This window comes from Pseudochaenichthys georgianus, chromosome 9 (assembly GCF_902827115.2).
Source record: "Pseudochaenichthys georgianus chromosome 9, fPseGeo1.2, whole genome shotgun sequence".
Classification (NCBI taxonomy): Eukaryota; Metazoa; Chordata; class Actinopteri; order Perciformes; family Channichthyidae; genus Pseudochaenichthys; species Pseudochaenichthys georgianus.
In genome coordinates, this window is record NC_047511.1 from 39404547 (window position 1) to 39426547 (window position 22001).

The 22001-nt window shown below is 43.9% G+C and overlaps 1 protein-coding gene across 1 annotated transcript in view; it reads left to right on the forward strand.

The window, feature by feature from the left end:
• Window positions 1–22001, forward strand: part of adgra2 (adhesion G protein-coupled receptor A2) — a 40487-nt gene that overhangs the window by 13525 nt on the left and 4961 nt on the right. Inside the window, exons 3-15 of the mRNA XM_034090168.2 lie at window positions 4562–4633; window positions 14598–14669; window positions 15586–15657; window positions 15748–15819; window positions 16312–16475; window positions 16859–17072; window positions 17226–17390; window positions 17470–17668; window positions 17764–17913; window positions 19892–20053; window positions 20558–20758; window positions 20883–21072; window positions 21673–21881. Of these exons, the coding sequence (XP_033946059.1) occupies window positions 4562–4633; window positions 14598–14669; window positions 15586–15657; window positions 15748–15819; window positions 16312–16475; window positions 16859–17072; window positions 17226–17390; window positions 17470–17668; window positions 17764–17913; window positions 19892–20053; window positions 20558–20758; window positions 20883–21072; window positions 21673–21881 (1942 nt within the window). The remainder of the gene's footprint in view (window positions 1–4561; window positions 4634–14597; window positions 14670–15585; window positions 15658–15747; window positions 15820–16311; window positions 16476–16858; window positions 17073–17225; window positions 17391–17469; window positions 17669–17763; window positions 17914–19891; window positions 20054–20557; window positions 20759–20882; window positions 21073–21672; window positions 21882–22001) is intronic.

A 22001-nucleotide genomic window follows, 5' to 3' on the forward strand; every position in this document is an offset into this window, starting at 1 on the left:
TGTATGCTTTTAACTTTTTCACACTGTCACGAACCAAGGAAACCATCATCGTCCAGGGAGCCACGCCCCTTTATACGGACACAACAAGCATATCAGTCGCATTTATTCTATTTATTTGATGAACAATTCATTTAAATTACCCTTAAAACCTTGCATTTCTTACAATATATTTTTGTTAGTCAACACAAAAAGTTTAACGATGCCTTGCAGCTAATTGTTTTGGATATTTATCTGCGACATAATGGCCATGCAGGCGTGTTTTCATCAGGTTCAGGGAGGCGTGTGGCGCAGTGGGTTGGTGTTCGGATCAGGGGAGCACAGGTTCAAACCCCACTGCAGTCAGCATGTCGTTGTGTCCCTGAGACACTTCACCCCAAATTGCTCCTGTGGGGATTGCCCACAGTATTGAGTATATAAGTCGTTTTGGTTAAAAGCGTCTAACAAGTAGCATGTAATGTAAAGTTTAAAATATATTAAAAGATTGCATTTTTGCTTTTTGCATGGTGAAAGAGCAGCATTAATGTTCTGTTAACACAAGATAGCGTTCAATAATGTGGCCACTTTTTCGGTTACATAATGCTAAAATGTCACTTTCAAAGCCTCAAAGAAGGCCATGCCATGTGTCTTGCATTGTTAGCAAGAGTAAAGAATAATGTGTGTACCTGTCCCTAATTAGGATGTGTCCTTGATCAATTCTAACTATTCCAGGTTTAATGAAAATCAGGCATCCAGTCATCCTGTTGATATACAAACAAACCAACATAAAACATAATCTCCCCATTGAAGTAATAGGTTTGTTTGTACTCATATTCATTCCAGACTTCAGGGCATTATAAACCACAGATCACATGAAGTGAAGTGTGGGTTTATACATGTGTGCTTTCCATATGTACTCTGGTTTATCTGACCCTGTTTAACCCCTCTTCCAAGAGGACACCACATGTGACGGGCTGGTGTCTGTGCTTCTGTGTGACCTGGCTCTTTTCAAATGACCTCCTTGCCTTTTGATATGTATGTAAATCAATTAGGTGAAATGCGTAAATTGGATCTCGGAACCTGACATGTGGCCCTGTTTTTTTTTTAAAATAGTTTTTATTAAATGGATTCAATTAGCCTGTCTTACTTCTCCGAGGCCTTTGTGGTCTGAAAGGGTTAAGTGCATGACAGAAACCATCCGTAGTCTGGATTTAGTTATCACATTGTTGTGGCTTTAGCATATCGTTTATGGCTCTTGAAAGCAGATAAAGTCAATCTGCCGTATGATCTGTCTCTTATGGCAGAATAGAGGATCCAGTAAGGCCTCAGGAGCAGACGTTAGGCCGCTGAGTAGCGTTGACTTTTATGATTAAGAAGCTATATGTCAGAGATTGAATACACTGCATGGCTGTGGACTTCGACACAAGTTCACTTTCCTCTGAAATGCGGAGTGGGATATGTATTTGGGTTGTAATGTTCCGGAATAATACTTTAACTCTCTGAAGTCTATGTATTAATGATATATAATGAAAATGTTATGTTTTTCTTGTCTGGTCCCCTGTTCTCCAGCTTCCTATAGCTTATCGGGGTGTCCCATTTCACGTTGCCATTATGCGTCTGTCTTTTTATTTAACTTGAATGAATGATGACATGAAGCTGCTCATCTTCTCTGCTTGTTAACCCTTCGTAACTCCGGAGATGAGATGATGGCCTCTCGTGTGGCTCAGCTGTCACCTGCCTCCGGACACTGCTCCATCTGTCTGATGGCTGTCCGGGAAGTGCTCTCTCTTCAACCCCTGACCTCCTCAACCGGGATCTGAATAAACAGCTAATTGGCTGGGTTTCCTGTTTAGCCTGATGGGAATGGGACTATTTCTGTCTGTTTACAGAGCTCTCTCTCTTTCTCAGAGTCGTACGTTCTGTATTGTTTATGAAAGAACAATGTCCTACACTACAACTGCGCTCCAAACACCAGGCTCTGGAGATTATACAGTAGTGTCTGTGTTCCTGGAAATATGCGTCTTTTGTTGTCCGTGGGAGGGTTTCAGTTAACCCGTTTTGTGGTCTTTGTTTATTTGTGAAAGTCAGCTTTCAAGTCCTTGTGTACTGAGTAGCGAGCACATTGAAATACCATGTTTTGAAATGTCTTAACTTGAGACAAATGAGGGGTATTGTGTTAGGATGCCACATGGGAATTTTACGTTTTACCCAAATGTGCTTGGGCAGAACACACACATCTGTATAGGTTTTAAGATGCCAATCATTTCAAACTTTTGTCTCCTAGTAAATGCATTGATAATAGCAGGCTCAAGATTTCTGCACACATGCACACACACACACGTTCACTGTTTGCTGACTAATAGCTTTTTTCTGCATGGTAAGCTTAGTCCAAAAGGAACTCTCTGTATCTCGCTGTCTGTCTTGAATTAAATGGCTTGCTTCTCCGCCAGATGTGACTTTCTCCTCTCCTATCTGTATTGAATTATTCAGGCGGTTCCGGATCTTCTAGTTTTCATCTCGGGTCTGCATTCAGTTATAGAGGAGATACTGTGCACAAAGTCAAGTAGTTAATGTCCAGGAGTCATAGGTTCAACTACAGGCTACGACACGAGAGGACTGACTCTGCTCTGATCTAAAAAACACTCTCGAAAAGTCTTGATCTAATAACCAGGATGTGTTCCAACAATTCAGTGCGGATTTGTGAACATGACATGTTTTTCATTTGGGTTCTAAAGTTAGTAAGGCCGTCCATTTCCGAGGCTTTACGTTTGCAAATGAGTGTGGATTTTTGGGAGATGATTCATATTTTCACAGGAAAGCCTAAAATAAAGATGATTTTGGTTTAAACTCTAAGTAAAACATTCAGAATGGCCTTCCTTTCAGTATTATAGTCATTATCAGTGGAGCAGCTCTCGTCTCTTGATTGCAGCCCCATTAAAAATACATTACTCTATACATTTCTATTTTTAGTAGATAATTGTAGGAATATATTGACTTAGGTGCCCAGGATAACTGCAGCAGAGGAAGATTTACTTTCCATGTTGGTTGTCCTTTTGTTTGCTCCTTTTCTGTCTTCCAATCGTCCTGGTATTATGGCTGTCAGTCAAGTTATTTTGGTGAAGACGTACTGTAAGGCAGGCCAGTTTGTGCCTGTATACAAAGGGTGAAATATTAAATCTGGTCATTAAGTGAGTTGGAAGGTGCCGAGCTGAAGGCGGTGCTTTTATTGATGTGGCAGGAAACGGGGGGGGCTGACTGCTGCTGCTGCTGAATCTGTAAATCTCGCAGACTATTCACAGTCCGCTCCCACTTTTAAAGGCGCTCACACAGTTCCACTCTCTCGATTAAGAACACACTACATTTTGCAAACAGCCCGTTAAGCACCATGTGGTGGAGGCGAAGATGATGTGGAACTGAAGGGTGTGTTAATAATGGCGGGCTGTCGCCAGAGCGGGGCCCCTGCTGTACCCTGAGCTCTGTGGGGCGGTGCTGAACACATTTAACTTTGCCTCCGGAAAATTCTGTTTGTGTTCAGAAAATCTGCAAAAGCAAAGGACACATTGGTCTTGGTTGAATATTGAAAAAGTTGATTTAAAACACTTAGACAGGATGCAATTACTTTTTTTAATATTTAGTCAAAACCAAAGTCTTTCCACAACCTCTCCCAAGTGCTTTGGTATTTTAAAATGAACAACACATGGGATGTAAATGCATATCCAAGTCTCTGGTGTCAACCTTAAGTGGGCCCAACCATCCACCTCGACATGCTCTGTTCCACTTCTGGACACAAGGCTTCAAACACACTGATGCTCTTTTCGTAAACTGTCAGAACTGACAAGAAATGTCACCATGCATCCAATGAGTGTGAAGACAACTTAGGATAATACATCAACTGAGAAATAATGGGGGATTTGCTTAGACCTCTATCCAATCAGACCTCTTCTTGAAGCGTCCCCCTGTTGGATATTAGAGAGAATACAAGTGGAAGGAACTTCTGCAATTGCTTCACTTTTTTTATACCGGAGGTTGCCGCCTGATCCTAACTGACTTTGACAATTGCAAGTCCCTCGGTGCAAAGCGATAAGTTGAAATATCTATTCGTGTGATTCCCTGCCAAACAAAGCAATCTCGTCTTACTTCCAGTCTGTCCCATGGACCTCTGCCCTCAGGTCTGATAACAGTTTTATAAACCAAGAAATGTGCCTGTAGGCAAAGTGTTAACTAACATGGCATGTACCGCCATGTGTCTGATGTGGAAGGACATCCTTTTGATGTCAAAGTATATGCCAAATGATTATCAAGATTACAGCTTCCCTCTTAATCTTGATGTCCTACTATGTCCTTCACCTTAATTTGAAACATCTTAAGCTAATGTCTCTGATCATGGCGTGAAACTGCTGCACCAAGTGGACATTTCGCTGGGCTTTCATCCTCCGCGTGCGACCCCTTCACTGTGTGTTTGGCTAAACCTGAACTCTCCTTCCGCCCTGAGGCTGATGTCCAAGACATTTACTCAGTACTGTATTATATACTTCAGTTTATTCTCAGTGGGAATATTTCTAACAATACTGTTTTTCTTTTTCAGGTTATTGAGCCACAACAAAATCAGAGTTCTGAGAAATGGCTCCTTCTTTGGACTTTATGCTTTGGAGAAACTGTAAGTAGCGTGCTGATTTATCATACTTATGCAAAACCACTTCTGCAGATGCTTCAATGTCTTGTTTATTCTGTAGCAGAGATATATCTTTTATGCATCCAGTTGTTATTTTAGCTTGCCTCTGGGCCTTAAGGGAGAAATACGCATCGAGTATCAGTAAGATCTCAGCAACTCTGTGTGTGTCTATCCAATGATGGGCTGCTGTCCAGAAGGGAGGATGATACACTCTGGCTATCACACAGTTATGTTGAAAAGCTCATATAATTACACTTCAGGTCTTCATTATCAGGTAAGTCCCACTCCACTGGATAAGATAAGAGAGGTGCGCGTTGGCAGCTTCGCCTGCGCTTAACAGACAGTCTAGCCAACCCTAGTATCATCGTAATCTCTCTGAATGAGGTGTAAGACAGACAGGATCGTGTCTAGGGAAATGGAAATGAATGGCCGACCTGCTAAAGAAACAGGAAAGTAGGAACTGTTGCCCACTATGAGTAGAGAGTACAGAGAAGCTCTCACGCTGACGGTCTGTCTGCATGTTGGTCAGTCTACCACTTTGTTCCAGACCTAAATATCTCAACGACTCTTACATGGGGTGCCACAGAATGTGGTTCTAGCTTTCAAGGACCTACTGTATTTTGATCACCTGACTTTGACATAACATGACATATTGGGTTTCAAGAGAAATGGCTTAACAGCTATTGGATGGAATTACTTGGTACATACATTCATGGTCCACAGAGGATGAATTAAATCAAGATTAAATGTATTCAAAGTCTTTAGTGATCTCGTAACGTTTATAAAACACTACCATTGGGTCACAACTTTGATTTGTGATAAGTGCTAATTATTAGCAAATGTTTTCATGCAAACATTTTTGAGTATACTTAACACCAGCATGTTAGCATCGTCTTTAAATCAGTCTGTTAGCATTGCCGTGCTACCGTAGCTTGGTGACATTTGACTTGAAATACAAATAACAAGAGAGACATCTGGCAGCGTACACAGTGATGGTTAAAATCACAGTACGCATGATAATATGTATTTTGATCAGAATTACAGTAAACACTGTCAACACTGGCGTTGACTATCTACAAGCTTCTGCTCCTTGGATACTCTGACGTGAGAATCACAACTTGTGTGTTTCCCACCAGACACAAGGTGTTATTTCACCGAGCATCCCAGTAAAGCTTTATAGCGTCCTGGTAGCTAACAACACACATGGATCCGCTTCAGTGTGGATACTGTAGTCTGGCAGACATACTTAATTTGTTGGGGAGGGGGTGGGTATGTTTTAGGGATATTAGTTCCACATGACACTCAGAGCTGCCACCCATGAAGGTTACAAGCTTCTCAAAAATGTTGAAAGAAAGACAAATATGGTAATTTGTTGCAGTTGTTGTCTTGTTGTTATGTACCTGCTGGAGCTAACACCAGACCTGCCACATTTGCTGAGATTGCTATTTTTATGTCTGGCATCTGAATGCCATGGGAGATCCAAGGCCAAGTTCTCGCCTTAATTGTCGAGCAACAAAGAGGCTAATAAAGCTGTTGACAGGAAGACAATACAATACCCTGTGACTAAAATAGCTTCGGAGGATAATTAAAAGTAAAGCCAAAGAAGTCGCTTGAAGTTTCTGATGTAAATCGAGCTGGTGTTGCTTGTTTTTGTAAGTGCCGAGAGTGTTCCCCGTAGCGCCGTAGGGTCGCCGGGTCGGGTAACCTGAGCTTACCCACTCACAGGCCCTTGTAGCTGGAGCAGTGATAAAACTAGCAGGGGGCAGCAGGGTGGAGCTTTCATGCAGGCTCGTAGCTAGAAGACCTGTGAGAAAGACACAGAACAGGCTAAACAAACCAGCACACACACACACACTTATTCTCTTGGCGCCTGGTGTTGAGGAGAGGACGAAACGTAAATCATGCAGGCCTCATTTCACTCCTCCGCCTCAACCTCCTCTGGCTCTCTGACACACAGCAGTGGAGGTCCGCTCGCTCACTCACTGACGTCTTCAACCTTTAATCGAGCACAGCTTATAATTACAACTGAGCTCATGGTAAAATATGCTGTCTGATGCGAAAAAGTGCCGCATTGAAATTCACCGTTGCTGTGATGGAAGGGTGAGTTCACGGTAGAAGGTTTGGATGTGAGATTTCTTTTGTTTTGTGTCTCCAGGTCTTCTCTTTCTTTCCAGTATGTCGTCGACATGTGCTAATCATTTGGAGCAGTAGTGAACAGTTACTCATATGATGTGGTCAGTGCTGTAATCAAAGGCCGGCCCACTAGCGCTGAGTAAACACACATCAGGGAATACGACTGCATCTCTTCCCCTATGTGACAAGGATACACACAGTCTGCTCCCTGACTGCACATGCTCACTCTCCCTCTCTGTTGTGACTCCAAGTGTGCTGAAGCTCCGAGTGTGTTTCCTAGTATGGGCAACCTTTGCTTCTTGTCCAGTCCTTTCCAATGGCTCTGGTTCTTCTCTCAAGGCCACTCACACTAGACTATCTATTCAGCCCTAAATGTAGTCTGATCGGCTGTTGTTGGTGGGAGAAACAGCTCCAGGGCAGGCCACCCTCCTCCAGGCCTGGGCCAGACAGTGCAGCAATCTACACAGTTAGCCCTTTCATTGGGACAAACCTCCCCAAAGCCACTGCGCCTTCATAACCTGCCAAACCACCCAAGTGCAAAGGAGCAATTTAGCCTTGTTTGTTTTTGCCCTTTTACTGGACTACTGTGTTTGTGCAGCTCTTTTTAAATATGCCTGCCATCCAACAGCTACACTTGGATGTTGGAAATATCCCTTTTTTCCAGCAACACCATTTGAACCATACCTGGTTTCTGTGTCAGCGGTTGCTATGTGCAAAATAACTTTCCAACACGCGATCAGGCCGTCGATACTGTACCTCCATCTTTCTGATGGGATCTGACGTTGGCAGCCCCGCTAACGAGCTGGGACCTTTATGAGTTGTGGACAGATCCCAGCAGCCGGCCCTGCACTGATTTGAGGCGAGGTAATGAGAATAATGAGCAAAGAGAGGGTCGAGCCGGTCTGGCACTTGTCCAAGCAGGGCCCGTGCACCATGGGACACAGGACAGGCAGGCAGGGGCACAAGGGGCCCCTCATTACCAGCTCTGCTCACCCTACAGGGAGAGAGGGAGAGAGGGAGCAGGGAGGAGAGCAGAGGGCAGCGATGGTGATGGATGAGGGAGCAGCAGGGCGCTCGCAGTGAGCAGGTCTGGAAGGCAGGAGAGAGTGAGGCTTGTGGTTCGGACGGGTTAGAGGCTCACAGGTGTTGGCAGCATGAGAGACTTTGTCAACATGGAGTCTGAAATGATTCCCTACCGTATACATGTACCTGACATGACTGTACTTGTACTTCTCGTTGCACTGCAGGAGAGTATGCACAGGGAATATTTGTGTTTATTTATTTAAGAAGGGACAATGCACATTGATACAAATGAGATCATGCTGACGTGCCAGACTTAGCCATAAAGAGGACAAACGCACAATAAAACACATCATATAATAGCGTATTATAAAAACCATTCAGCTGTAGGAAATAAGGAGTTGTTTGTCGCTTGTAAAGGAACAAGAGTTGAGGCAAGTTTGCGCTTAACCCTGCGACCGATAATAAGACTCCCAGTGCGTGATATTGTGCAGATGCTGGATATCTTTAGGAAAATGTCTTCATGATAAAACATACACACCATTATCACATTAAGTGCATGGGCCTATCCATTCCTCCCGTGCCTCGATAGTATCTGTTTTACAAAAAGGGGAGGCGGGCCACTCAGTCTCTGCCTGAGGCGCTCTGAAACCAACCTTGAAATCTCCTCTGCCATTCTGAGCAGCCGGGGGTTAGGAAGTTGTCCAACTTAAACAACTTTACCATCTGACGGAGGGGAAGTGGAGCCGAGATGGCTAAAGATGGTATGGTGGCTGGAAGGGAGGGAGAGAAGGAAAGCTCTCGCCGTTTGTCTTCTTATATAAATCCGGGATTGTTTTTCTTCGTGGGAGATTGATGTTATTTCCACACAGGCCACGCAAATTACATTGATGAGTCGGAACATCAAGTCTGTCTAGACCAGTGTGGGTAAGACAAGGTTCAGATTGAAGCAGCCCACTACTCAAAATAGAGCTACGGCCCGTTACGGAGGTTACACATACGTACTCGTTTTTTCCTCGATGAAAATTGAACATTTGTGTTAGCATGTTTTGCCCGCACACGCCATTAAGTGGCCCCCGGTTAGCCAACAGTCACCTAATGAGAGTGCATGACATTAAGAGGTGGAGCGGGTGAGGAAGGGGTTAAGCGTGCTGGAGAGTGGAAACAGAAAGGGGGGTTGCTGCTGGAGTTGATAGACTCCAGATGTGTCTTTCAGATAAACTGAAGGAACGGGGTGTGTTTGTATTGCAAGCCTAGCTCAGTCGTGGCTCTGGGGGTTTATTGAAACAGCGAGTGAGCCCCCTCATAAGCCCATTACCAAATTGTACGGTTTATACGCCAGTAACTCTCTCTCACACACTCATACGGCAAACTTGATATGGTTTCAATGGCATTTTCCTTCAGAGGAACTTGAGCTTTTCCAGGACGTACTTCCCCCCACTTCCGTTTGTGTTTCTTTTCTGCTTTATTTTTGCATCTCCCCTCTCCCAGCTCACTGGGTCTCTCGCTGTTCCTCCCCCTTCCCACTCGGTACATGTCCACCTACTGGAGGGAAATTCACTCGCGGACATGAGTCTCCGCTTTCATTGATACTTTGAATGAAAGGCGTTTGACCCCTTCCATCCCAGTTACAATGTGTACATTGTCTCAACGCTCTGGTTGTTAAAGACGTCGAATGAGACGTTTGGGTCTTTCACACCAATTGACTCAATTTGACAGAATCAAACTAATAACATTTGATAAATGTTAGTTAGATGAGTAAGTAAAAAGACAATAGTGGCCTTTTTTCTCCTCACCTCTGAGAATCTGACAAATAGTAAGATATCCTGCGCGTCCCATCAAAAAGAATAAGTCTTTTTTTCTGCACGCTTTTAGACTTCGTAAAGTTCAAGCGGGCTGCAGCGGGCATTGCCTCCTTCTGTCGTCCGGTCCAAAAGCTACAGTCAGTACCAGACCGTGGCTCCAGAGTTTCCTTTGGCACAATAATCTCCATCTCATTTTACTGCACACTATAGAAACATATAATCAATTTAGGGCATTTAACAACTCAAGCAAAAGTGTATATTTCTATTTCTGTGCCGCTGGATACACAGTTTATGTTTCTGTCAGTACCGAGCAGAGCTGAGGGCTTTATTCTCCTAAACCATAATACACTCATGACGGTCAGGTGGTGATTGTTCCGGTTTGACAGGAGTCAAAAGTCTGTGTGCAACGGTTTTTCAAAGGACAGCAGATTTATGAATGTACTCGCCTCTATTTGCTGCTTTAGCTGCACGCCAGCACTAAGACATCCAGAGAAACAGTGATAACAAGTTGATGAGGTATACCCAATCTTAGAGGAACCAGAAAAAAGTAAAGAAAATAATCTGGGGAAGGGGCAGCAAAGCAGGAAATTAGTAGAAAAACAAGAGCCGGCAGATCCCGGTTTCCTGTTTTGGAGGGAGTCGGTTTGGGGCCTGTGTTACAGAGCCCCTATTGTGAGCAAGTGTGTTGGAGTCTGGAGGTGGGGTCTGCGAGGCCAAACACAGGGACGATTTTGCCCAGTACCGACTCCCCTTACCCACCTGCCCCTCCCTAAAGGGGAAAGCTAGCTAGTAAAAAAAAGGCTAAAAAGGAAACTGTAAAAATAAACGAGCAAGGGCCTCCGTGCTACAGATGCCAAGCAGACAGGAAATGACACGCAGCACAAAAATGGTCTCCACTGACCTCTGTCAGGAACCGAGGTGCTTGTTATCCCTGCGTACTTGTTCTCCACCAAAGCTCCAATCCTTCCATATATTTGTTTATCTTGTCAGGGAATTGCCTAATGGTTTGCTACAAGAAATAAATACAGTTTAAGACTAAATAATGGCTCTCTGCTGCTGCCATGTCTTTCCATTAAAAGAAATTCCAGGAACAGGAAATTCTTGATTCCAGTCTAGCGATAATGAGTGGCCATTCCCTGGCTTCGGTCACTTTCCCAGCTCCCTGCGGGGCCGGGGCCTAAACAATGTCAGTGGAGCACTCCAGTCCCCATGGCTGTGCTCCTGATAATGGAGCACTCCACGTCTGAGCGCTTTACAGACCGTGTCTTACCCTCTCGATGCCCTACAAGCACGTCGGTCCTCTCCAGGCTGCTCATCCCATATCCCCACAGAGAAATCACTCTTCAGAACGGCAGAGGACCAGCCCTATTGATCGGGAGGAGTTTTGGGGAGGGGGGGGGGGGATGTCAGTCGCTGGTGTTAGTCCCAGCGGCTGCAGACAATGGCCTCTTCTGCGCTAAAGTCTGCCACGCCCCCATCGCACAAGCCACATGTGGAGAAGTGGATAAATCACTGCAGCCGAGGTTACAAAGCTACAGTTAAAAGGAATAATAACCTGTCAACACCAACCGTGTAGCTCCTTCTGAAGATAATGAAAAAGTGACATCTACAAGTTGCAACTTTCAACCTTTTTAACTCTGATATGTTCATGCTCAGCAAGCGTGAGGCTTTGAAGTATTTCTTCTGTCTCCGCTATTATCCTCTTGCTCGGTGACAGATGTTGTCATCAGTGTGGAGGCCACTGAGCTGTGAAGTTGTTGTCAGGGCGGGCTCTGTCTACTCCAGAGGGCACACAGACAAGTCATCGCCTGTGAATGAGCTGCTGGACTGTAGGTTGGAAATAAAGTTGGAAATAAATCTTTGGGAGTGGGCGAGTGGCGCGGGGCTGCAGCCCAGATTTCGCCTGGATTAGGGTGTGGGTCTAAGCACTTGGCGTGTGATTCAAGCCCTGTTGACTGTGGTGAGCTCCTCAACATTCCCCAGCTTGGTGATAAGAGAGTGCATCAGAAGTAGTGGACTGCTGATACTCCTCCGGCCATACACACACTGCGCTGTAACCTCTCGTGCCGCGGACACAGGAGAAGACTTCAGGAAATGCTTAGGTTTGAAGTGTGATTCAAACCTAAAAGTGTGTGATCACTTGTTTTTCCATTGCTAGATGAGTGCTGTTTTTCACACTGGGTAACATGTTTGTCTCCAGAAAGCTTGAGGTGCTTAAACACTATCATGTGATGTGCCTCTCAGTTCACTACTCAGTTAGGGTCATGCATTTTGCTTTAGGTTACTGTAAATATCCAAAAAGAGAATGTAAACCAATGCAAGGTAAGGCATGTGTGTATAGCCCCCTTCAGCACAAGGCAATTCAAAGTGCTTTACTAACACATTTAAACATTAAGGGCATCAAGAAATAGTACAACACATTCACATTTTAAAATGAGATTTAAAAAAGTCCTTAAATAGCGAAGAGAATACAATAAACATAAAACAAGCTAATATAGAAGAATACAGGTATACAATACAACAATAAAAACTACAGTGCAGTGTGTAAGATATTCAAATGTATTTGATTTAACTGAAAGCAGCGGCAAACAGAAAAGTCCTCAGCCCGCATTATGCAACGTCTCCAATGCAAGGTCTCCTAAGGACAGCAACAGCAATGCGGTGTATGTGTGTATGGTTGTGCACATACCATTCTGTTCTGTTTAGAAACACAACACATGTTTACAATTATTTTCCATCAACTTACCAGGTACTAGTTGATGCTGTGTGATATAGCCTTGATTTTGTAAAGTAATTTATATGTAATTTAGATCTACATTGACCTGAATCAAATCTTGAATTACAATGCTGTACCATTATTAAGAGTTTAGGGGCCTAACGTGAAGACAGTTACCCTCAAGGAGGCCAAACATGTAGCCTACATTACCCACAATGCAACGCCATCACCAACACTTTGATTGGAGATGTGGGTGTTATGCGGTAGCGGCTAATGTAGCCTTCGATGAGATAAAGGTCGTCAGTCTTGAAATCTGGTCAAGGACTCTTTAAATTAAAAAGGCACAATCGTTTATAAAATTACAAGAGTACAGAAAAATGTCCAACTGTTTTGGACGTGATGCAGTTGATCATAAATGCACTTATTTTAGAGTGGATTAAGCAGTGTTAAATACAAGGTATCACCATGTCGGCAGATCATTTAAAATCATTTGAAGACACAAGGCGTGTGTGTATGAGTGTGAGGAGGACATACAGGGAGGGAGCGACGGTCATCAGAGAGGAAATAGTGGGCAGTGCCTCGTCTTTCAGCGCCGCACTAATGAGTCCCGGGACACACAGATTGGAAACAGCCGTATTGTTCTCAGGTCCTCAAATTCTATTCAGCTCCTAACACACAGAAACACGTTTACATGTACAGAGATCACACACACACACACACACACACACACACACACACACACACACACACACACACACACACACACACACACACACACACGCACACGCACACGCACACACGCTCAAAGGGATGTTGTGACAGGCCAGCATCTCTGTTAATCACACTAACAATCCGTTGTATTCCTAAAATAGAAATGAAAACGTCTACACCTTTTTTTTTTTAAAACCTGTGAGTGAAGTTGTTGCAAAGTGACAAGCTGGCATGCACTCAAAGAGCTGGGCTGTCTGCTCTCAGACATACACAACAGACCTCAGCCTTTTGGTCCGGTGCCAGGTCTTTGCTCCATCATTATAACCTGCATCCATAATCCAGATAGAGCGATGGCTGAGCGAGAGCGTGGACCAACAGCAAAGCCCCTGATCTCTGACTCTGTCCCAGCCATACCACACGGTCTGCTTCTTTACTGGAAGTCATTTTCTAAAACCATTTTCCTGCCCTAGTTTGATCAAAATAGCTCATCTGGAAAGAGGACAAGACAATGGTTAAGAGATACCTGAGGTTGTACATGGTGTGAGGCAGCGTGGTTCGAGAACAGCGCTGACAGATCATTTTGGTGAGAAAAAAGCACCAGAAAGTCCCCTGAGGTCTTGCCTACCACAGTGGTTGTAGTGATTTAGACAAAAATGCAGCCGCAGCATTGATGCTTTTGAGCCACTGGAAGAAAACCCTCTTCTGTGACCAGTCCGATGGGAGCAGGCATTTTTCATGCTGTAGCAACAAGGATCGCTTTCCAGCCCACATCGACCACGTCCTGCCGATTACCATCCATATCCTGACCTGCTCTAACCTAGATATTCCTAACTTGCCAATAAAAACATCCAGGATTGAATATGTAAATGATAGGAAGAGCACCTGGCTGACCAGAGGGCAGGAAACATGAGTGGATAGTAATCAGATCTAGAAAGGTAGATTTACGAAATGAATGTTTGTGTTTGCAATGACTAACACTAAAATGTGAAGAGTCGTTGTGAAACGAGCTGAAAATGGACTAACACTTTTAGATTCCACATATTTTATTTAGTTGAGTATCTGCATCTGGCTAGCTTCAATCCCAGGGGGCAGACGGGATAATATGTCCTATCTGTTTGCAGAGGTTCCCTGCTGTGTCCCACTGGAGGAGCCAAGTTTAGGAAATGTGTCTTCACTCTTCAAGTTAAAGAAGCCTCCTTTCGACATCTTGGTGTTGAAGCAACAGTTCAACATTTTTGGATATTTGTTTATTTGGTTTCTTGCTGAGAGTTAGCCGAGAGGAACGATGTCAATGTCCATTAAGTATGAAGCTGCAGTCTGTTAGCTTAGCATAAAGACTGAAAGCAGGAGGAATCAGCTAGTGGTAGGCAGGTTTGGTTTCCAGTCTTTGTACTTAACTCAGCTTCTGCCTCCAGTTACAAGATAACCATACATATACAGTATGGGTTTAAATATTGTCATTTAACTCCCCAAAAAGTGTTGCAACTGTATCCAAATGTACATTTCAATATCCTCCCTTTTAGGCTATGCATGTTCTTATACCCCTTATGCTTTCTCTCCGCAGGGACCTCAAGCACAACCTGATCAGCACCATCTCGCCCGGAGCCTTCCAGGGCCTGTTCGAGCTCCGCAAACTGTGAGTAGACGTCAACAGAAGTGAACATACTGTATGAACCGAAATCATAGACACAGGGATGGGAATGGCATGAGACAAATGAAGGAAGCGGGGTCGTTTTTTGTTGTTAAATGAGCAGCATTTACAGAAGAAAATGGCTCACATATCACCTCGTATATATCTTAAGCAGATACTGTTTTGGCAGCTCATGGCAGATAACATGGGTTATATTGAGCTCCTGGTGTCAGTGGACCAAAAAGGCCTCCTTCAACAAGTGTTTTTGCTGATCCTTGTGGGGGCCCTGCATTCTCCTCTCTGGTTCCTACCTCCACCACCGTGGAAACCTCAGGGCCAGGCAGAGGTTTCGCACACGTCAGTGAAGCGACTGTTTGCGTCTTTGGACACCGAGCTCTGGTTTTGGCGTGGGTCGTTCTTGGTCGTCTGTGCTGCACCGCGTGACTCCCCTTCCCTCCTCCCCCTACTTGTGTTTTCCCTGGTCTGGGGCTTCTCAAAACAAACAGGGGGAGATAAACACATGCTCTGGACAGCTCTCTGCTGGGTAGTGTCAGAGGTGCAACAGAGCAGATCCCTCTCTGGCTGTGGCTATACATCACACTCAGAGGTGGACGGCAGAACAGGGGCCCCGCTTTCAGCCCATCACTGATAAACTCTAACTGGGGTCCCATGGAGTGGAGATAAGGGAAAGTGACATGATTGTTAACATTTCTAACTAAGCTTTCTATTAGTGGGAAATAACTTTGTATTTTAAAACAAGAGCAGAATGGTAGTGTTGCACAGTTTTACCGGAAGGTCCTTTGTGTAGTGTTTGATCTGATATCACAACAACAACAACATGCAAAAGAGACAAGATATCACAATCTGTTGAGTCCTCCTGATTTAAAATTAACTAAATTCCTTTGTCTTTTCGCATTTCTAGCGACCTATCCAACAACCGAATTGGCTGCCTGACTGCAGAGATGTTCCAGGGTTTGACCAATCTCACCAAACTGTAAGAGTTCAACTGATACCATAAAAGTACAAATCTGCGTTGTTGGAAAGCCATGGAATTAACTTGTTTATATATTTGTTGTACCGATAGGAACCTCTCTGGCAACATCATATCGACTTTAGACCCAGGAGTGTTTCAGGAGCTGCCGTCCCTCAAGCAAGTGTGAGTATTAGAGGGCAGTGGCACTATACTACAATAAATCCACTCTCACAGAAAACAATCTTTTATCTGAATAGAATCATAAATAACGTAGAAACATTTAAAATATCTTTTAACGCAAGCCTGTTGAAAACTCATAAAAGCAATGATCATTTGTTTCACTTGTTTTTATTTAGGTTAGGATATTCTCTTATACAATTATTTGTAGACGTTTGAACCAAGGCAAAAATAAATTAGGAAATATATCAGATTTTAAACATTTCCGATTTGAGCAAGCATGTTCTTGATTTTAATAGACCAAACTGTTATGTATTGCATCAAACAGTGACAACAACACATCTGTCATATTACAGATATAGTGTTGTATTCAACTGAGAATTTGGTGTCACTTAACAAATAATGGTATACATGTGGATCCTATAAAGAACAATACCCATAACACTGGAGCCAGGTGGAGTGAAAAGTAGAATACATGACCGTTACTTCTCTCTACAGAAACTTTAACTCGGACTACCTGTTCTGTGACTGCGGGTTACGCTGGGTCCCGGGATTCTTCCGCAGCAGTTCAGCCCGGTTGGGGGACGAGACCGTGTGTGCCTACCCAAGGAGCCTGAAGGGAAAGCCCCTGCGTGGACTGAGGGAAAGCCAGCTGAGCTGTGGTGAGCGCCCAGCGTGAATAAGGCAGTTCACCACTTTGTGTCAGAGAACATTGGCTTGTGTAAAACAATGACAGCACGCTCATAACAACCGTTTAAGATCGTGCGTGTATTTTTAAGATTTAGTGCGCCAAAAAGGGGATAAAAGAGATCAATCCCAGCAGCTCAGCAGGAACTTATTTATAAAACTATCAGTGAGCCGTGTTGACAACTAATCCTGTGGGTTTAATTTATGAATTGCTGCTGCCTGCATCCAATCTTCCCCAGAAAAGCAGACTCATAATAGCTTCTGTGGAAACATTTAGATGAGGTTGAGTAATGAGAGAGCAGCAGAAGTCATTCAGAGTGATGTGTAATGGCGGCGTCTTTCCCACCATGTTGCTCAGACGGTCCTCTGGAGCTGCACACCCTCTCGCTGCTGCCATCCCAGCGCCAGGTGGTCTTTAAAGGCGACCGGCTGCCCTTCCACTGCACCGCCACCTTAGTGGACAAGATCACCACCTTGCACTGGCGTCACAATGGTCAGCTGGTGACCTCTGACCCCGAGATGGGCGTCCAGCTGGAGGACAGTGAGCTGCATGACTGCACCTTCATCACCAGGTACAGAAATATATTAAATGATTGCATGATTGAAACCACTCACCTTGTGCAAAGTGATGTGATGTAGAATAATGTATTTTTTTTAGTGCTGCACACTTAAGAACATGTGGTGATAATTTGTTATAATTAGCTGGCTCTATCCTCTCTATCCAGTGAGCTTATCCTATTTAACGTACATGTGGAGGCCAGGGGAGAGTGGGAGTGTGTGGTTTCCACCGGGCGGGGCAACTCGTCTCGCACTGTGGAAATAGTGGTGCTGGAGAACAGTGCCTCCTTCTGTCCAGAGGATAAACTTGTCAACAACCGTGGGGAGTTCAGGTTAGTAAGAGATCCAAGGATTATTAATACATACCTAAAGAAACAGGGGTCTCACCCTGCTCTGGTTTTTAATCCCCAGGTGGCCCAGAACTCTGGCGGGTATCACTTCACATCAGTACTGCCTGCAGCTGCGTTACTCCTCCCTGCCTATGGAGGGAGGTATTGAGGAGAAGAAAGCCTCTCGATACTGTGACCGCTCTGGAAACTGGCAGGAGGGTGACTATTCAGAGTGTCATTACACTAATGGCATCACCCGCGTCCTGCATACCTTCATCCTGGTCAGTAGCTTAACATCAATACATGGTTCCTGTTCAGTAAATGCCATGTAGACTTGTTTCAAAACGTCATACCTTGCTCTGTTTTTGCCTCACAGATGCCCATCAATGCGTCCAACGCGGTCACTGTGGCACATCAGGTGCGCACTTACACCATGGAGACTTCAGGCTTCACTGACTCTGTGGATGTGTTGTATGTGGCGCAAATTATGGAGAAGTTTATGGAATATGTCAGACAGCTGCGAGAGGTAAGATTTGATTGTATATGTGTATATATATGCTTCAGTAATGAACAATTACAGGCCCATATCAAACCTCCCATTTCGAGGTAAAATCATTGAAAAAGTTGTTTTTCAACAGTTGAGTAATTTCTTGCATTTAAATAACTGTTTCGATGTGTTCCAGTCAGGCTTTCGTCCAAACCACAGCACTGAGACTGCTCTTGTAAAGGTCTTTAATGACATTCACTTAAACACAGACAGTGGCAGAACTTCAGTGTTAGTATTATTAGATCTCAGTGCTGCGTTTGACACTGTTGACCAGAACATATTACTAGACCAACTGGAAAACTGGGTGGGACTTTCGGAAACAGTTCTAAATTGGTTTAAATCCTACTTAAAGGATAGAAACAACTTTGTTTCTATAGGTAAATACACATCTGAGTTGACAAATATGACATGTGGGGTTCCTCAAGGCTCCATCTTGGGGCCTCTTCTCTTTAACATCTACATGCTACCACTGGCTCAGATAATGAAAAACAACAAAATAAGTTACCATAGCTCTGCGGATGACACACAAATTTACGTAACAATTTCACCAGGAGACTATGCTCCAATTCAAACACTGAGTAAGTGCATTGAACAAATCAATGACTGGATGTGTCAGAACTTTCTCCAATTAAACAAAGATAAAACTGAGGTAATGGTTTTTGGAGCCAAGGCAGAACGTTTAAAAGTTAGCGCTGAGCTTCAGTCTGCAATGTTCAAACCAACAGATAAAGCCAGAAATCTAGGTGTAGTCATGGACTCTGACCTGAGTTTCAACAGTCACATTAAAACAGTTACTAAATCAGCCTACTATCACCTAAAGAATATATCTTGGATTAAAAGACTAATGTCACAGCAGGATTTGGAAAAACTTGTCCATGGCTTTATCCTCAGTAGATTAGACTACTGCAATGGTGTCTTCACAGGTCTCACTAAAACATCTATTAGAAAGCTGCAGCTGATTCAGAACGCCGCTGCTCGAGTCCTCACTGACACTAAGAAAGTGGATCACATCACTCCTGTTCTGAAGTCTTTACACTGGCTTCCTGTGTGTCAAAGAATAGATTTCAAAATACTGCTGCTGGTTTATAAAGCTTTGAATGGTTTGGGCCCAAAATACATTTCTGACCTCCTGCTAAATTATGAACCATCCAGATCTCTCAGGCCTTCAGGGACTGGTCAGCTTTCTGTCCCCAGAGTCAGAACTAAACATGGAGAAGCAGCGTTCAGTTATTATGCTCCAAACATCTGGAACAAACTCCCAGAAACCTGCAGGTCCGCTGCAACTCTTACTACTTTTAAATCCAGGTTGAAGACTTTTCTTTTTGTCGCTGCTTTTAATTGAACTATTCATATTTTAGACTGCACTGTAACTTTTATCCATGTATTTTTCCTTTTAATGTTTATTTTATTAGCTTTTCTTTTTTAATGCTTAAAGGTGGGGTAGGTAATTTTGGAGAAACCAGCTCGAGTGCGCTAGAATTTGAAAATACACAGCCGGAAACAATCTGCCACTTCCTTACAGAGCCCCTCCTCCAACACACACGAACGCGCACATGACCAATGAGGGCACGAGATAAGTTTGTGCACAGATGGAAGGCTGACAGGCAGGTAGGCCATCCAGTTATTTTAGCCGGGCCGGCTAAAATTATTGGTCGTGCTTTTTACAGTACTACGGCTTCCACAGATTATTTTATGGATTTTTTGTCAAAGCACTTAAGATATTCATTGCTATCGGGATGTTAAGAGCATTCCATGGACTATAACAAAAAGTGTATCTCGAGCCGGTTTCTCAAACTTACCTACCCCACCTTTAATGTCTTTCATTTTTTGTAAAGCACTTTGAATTGCCTTGTGTTGAAAAGTGCTCTATAAATAAACTTGCCTTGCCTTGCCTTACATACAGTATTTAGGTATGTTGTGCTTAATCCCAAACAAAATATTTGTGTTTTTGTTCCAGCTGTCAGAGGTGTTGGTGGAGATGGGCAGTAACCTGATGCAGGTGGACAGCCAGATCCTCGCTCTAGCCCAGAGAGAGAAGAGAGCCTGCAGCTCCATCGTCTCCTCTCTGGAGACGCTGGCCTGGCCTCAGCTGCATGGCCACGCTCAGGACTTCTCCATGGTAGGGACTGTCAACCGAAATGTAACTTTTATCATAACCTTTTTATCAGAGCATGTTATAAGCGGAATATATCCTGAAAATATATATATGTGGGGTCCCTGAATTGACCAAGTGTTAACTGGTGCCTGGAGAGGTGGCTGACCCTTACACTGCTTCCCAAGAGGTAGCAGCTTTTTTCTAACATAAGGAATGGTCAAACACAGAGGCAAAATGTTTATGCTGTGAATGTGCAACAATGAAAGCAAGTTTAGTGTGATTCCTACATTCCCATTATATTGTGACAACAGGAAATTACATGTGTGTGTAGTTATTAAAATGTGGGAGTTTAGTGTAAAATTGCTACTATGGTGCATATGTTTATATTTCCACAATGATTTAGCCTCTTACACAAAATGTCCTATGTTCAGAAAGCAAAATGTAAACCCTATCAATGATCTGAATGGCTGATGAACACATGACGAAACATGAACACATTCTTTACCCTTTATATTTTGATGCATGCAGGTATCTAAGAACATCGTAATGGAGGCCCACTTCATTAGACCGGCCCACTTCACTGGCATCACCTGCACCGCGTACCAGCGTCGGGAGGTTTCTACAGGCAGCCTGGGAATGGAAACCTCAGAATCCACTCATGAGCAGCAGCTTCGTTTCCGCTGCAGCACCGGCTCCCACAACACCTCCCTCAACCATTTCCCACTCAAGGTAAGCTTGAGGACCCCTTATTTTTAATGCTAAATACTGTGCTATATTGTATCTGCAATCAAAGTCATCAAGTCGCTCTGGTGGTGGATTCTAACATAAATACAAAATGTGTTTACTTCCACAGAATTCAGTAGCCCTGGCCTCCGTGACGCTCCCAGCTACTTTGTTTCCTCCCGATGCTCCTGCAGACTGTAAGCTTCAATTTGTAGCCTTCAGAACTGGCAGCTTCTTCCCTCTGTTTGGGAACTCAAGCACCACCGGGCAAAACTCTCGTCGCCGTAGCGTCAACACTCCAGTCATCTTTGTTGGCCTAGGTGAGAAACCCCCTCAGCCTATTTTGTGAAACCACTTTTGTTTTCTCATAATCAAACAAAATTGCTCCTAAAACTACTGCTGGAAAGACTTTATGAGCCTTTTTTTGTTTTACGATCTTGTGGATGGCATTGTGGGATATGACATCATGTTAAAATATTTTAAGTTCTGCAACACTGTAGCATTATCCACACAAAAAAGAGTCCGTCTGTAGCATCAGTAATTGGATCTTGGGGTCAAACAAACACACAGCAGTTAGTTTTGATTTTCAACTATTTCAATCTACAGAAAAATCCATTGAGGAAGCAGGAAGCCATTCCTCTACCATCCAGTAGTGCTAGTTTATTTCATTATTGGGACTGATGGAATTTACTTTATCTGAGCAACCATGCCTGACGCATTACAGCCCTTTTCATTGTTCATTTGTTGTTCAACCTTGACAATCTTTGCAATCACTTTAGCTATTTCCACCTACGTATAAGAACACATTAGGACCCAGTTTGTGTAGGATGTTGAGAGATGTCCTTCAAATGGAATAAACTCTTGAAGCAATGTATCAATGTAAAAGTATCCGTGACTCAATTTCCCCTCTTTCGCTACAGACGGCTGCAGCATGTGGAACCACTCGGAGCCCATCTGGGTGTCTCTGCGTCACTTGTACCCTGGTTCTGATGCTGTGGCGGCCCAGTGGAGCCTGCAGGGGCTGGAGAAACAGGGGGGCTGGAGCCAGGAGGGCTGTCAGCTGGTCCACAGCGACAGCAGCACCTCCACCCTGCGCTGCTCGCTGCTCAGCAACTACGCTGTGCTGCAGGTAGCTTGGTTTTCATCATCCATTACGGGTTGTCTTTTTGTTTTGGGGTTTGAACTTTACTTCACATTAAGCATTTCAAAACACAATTCATTTCTTCCAAATAAACAAAAACATGAATAA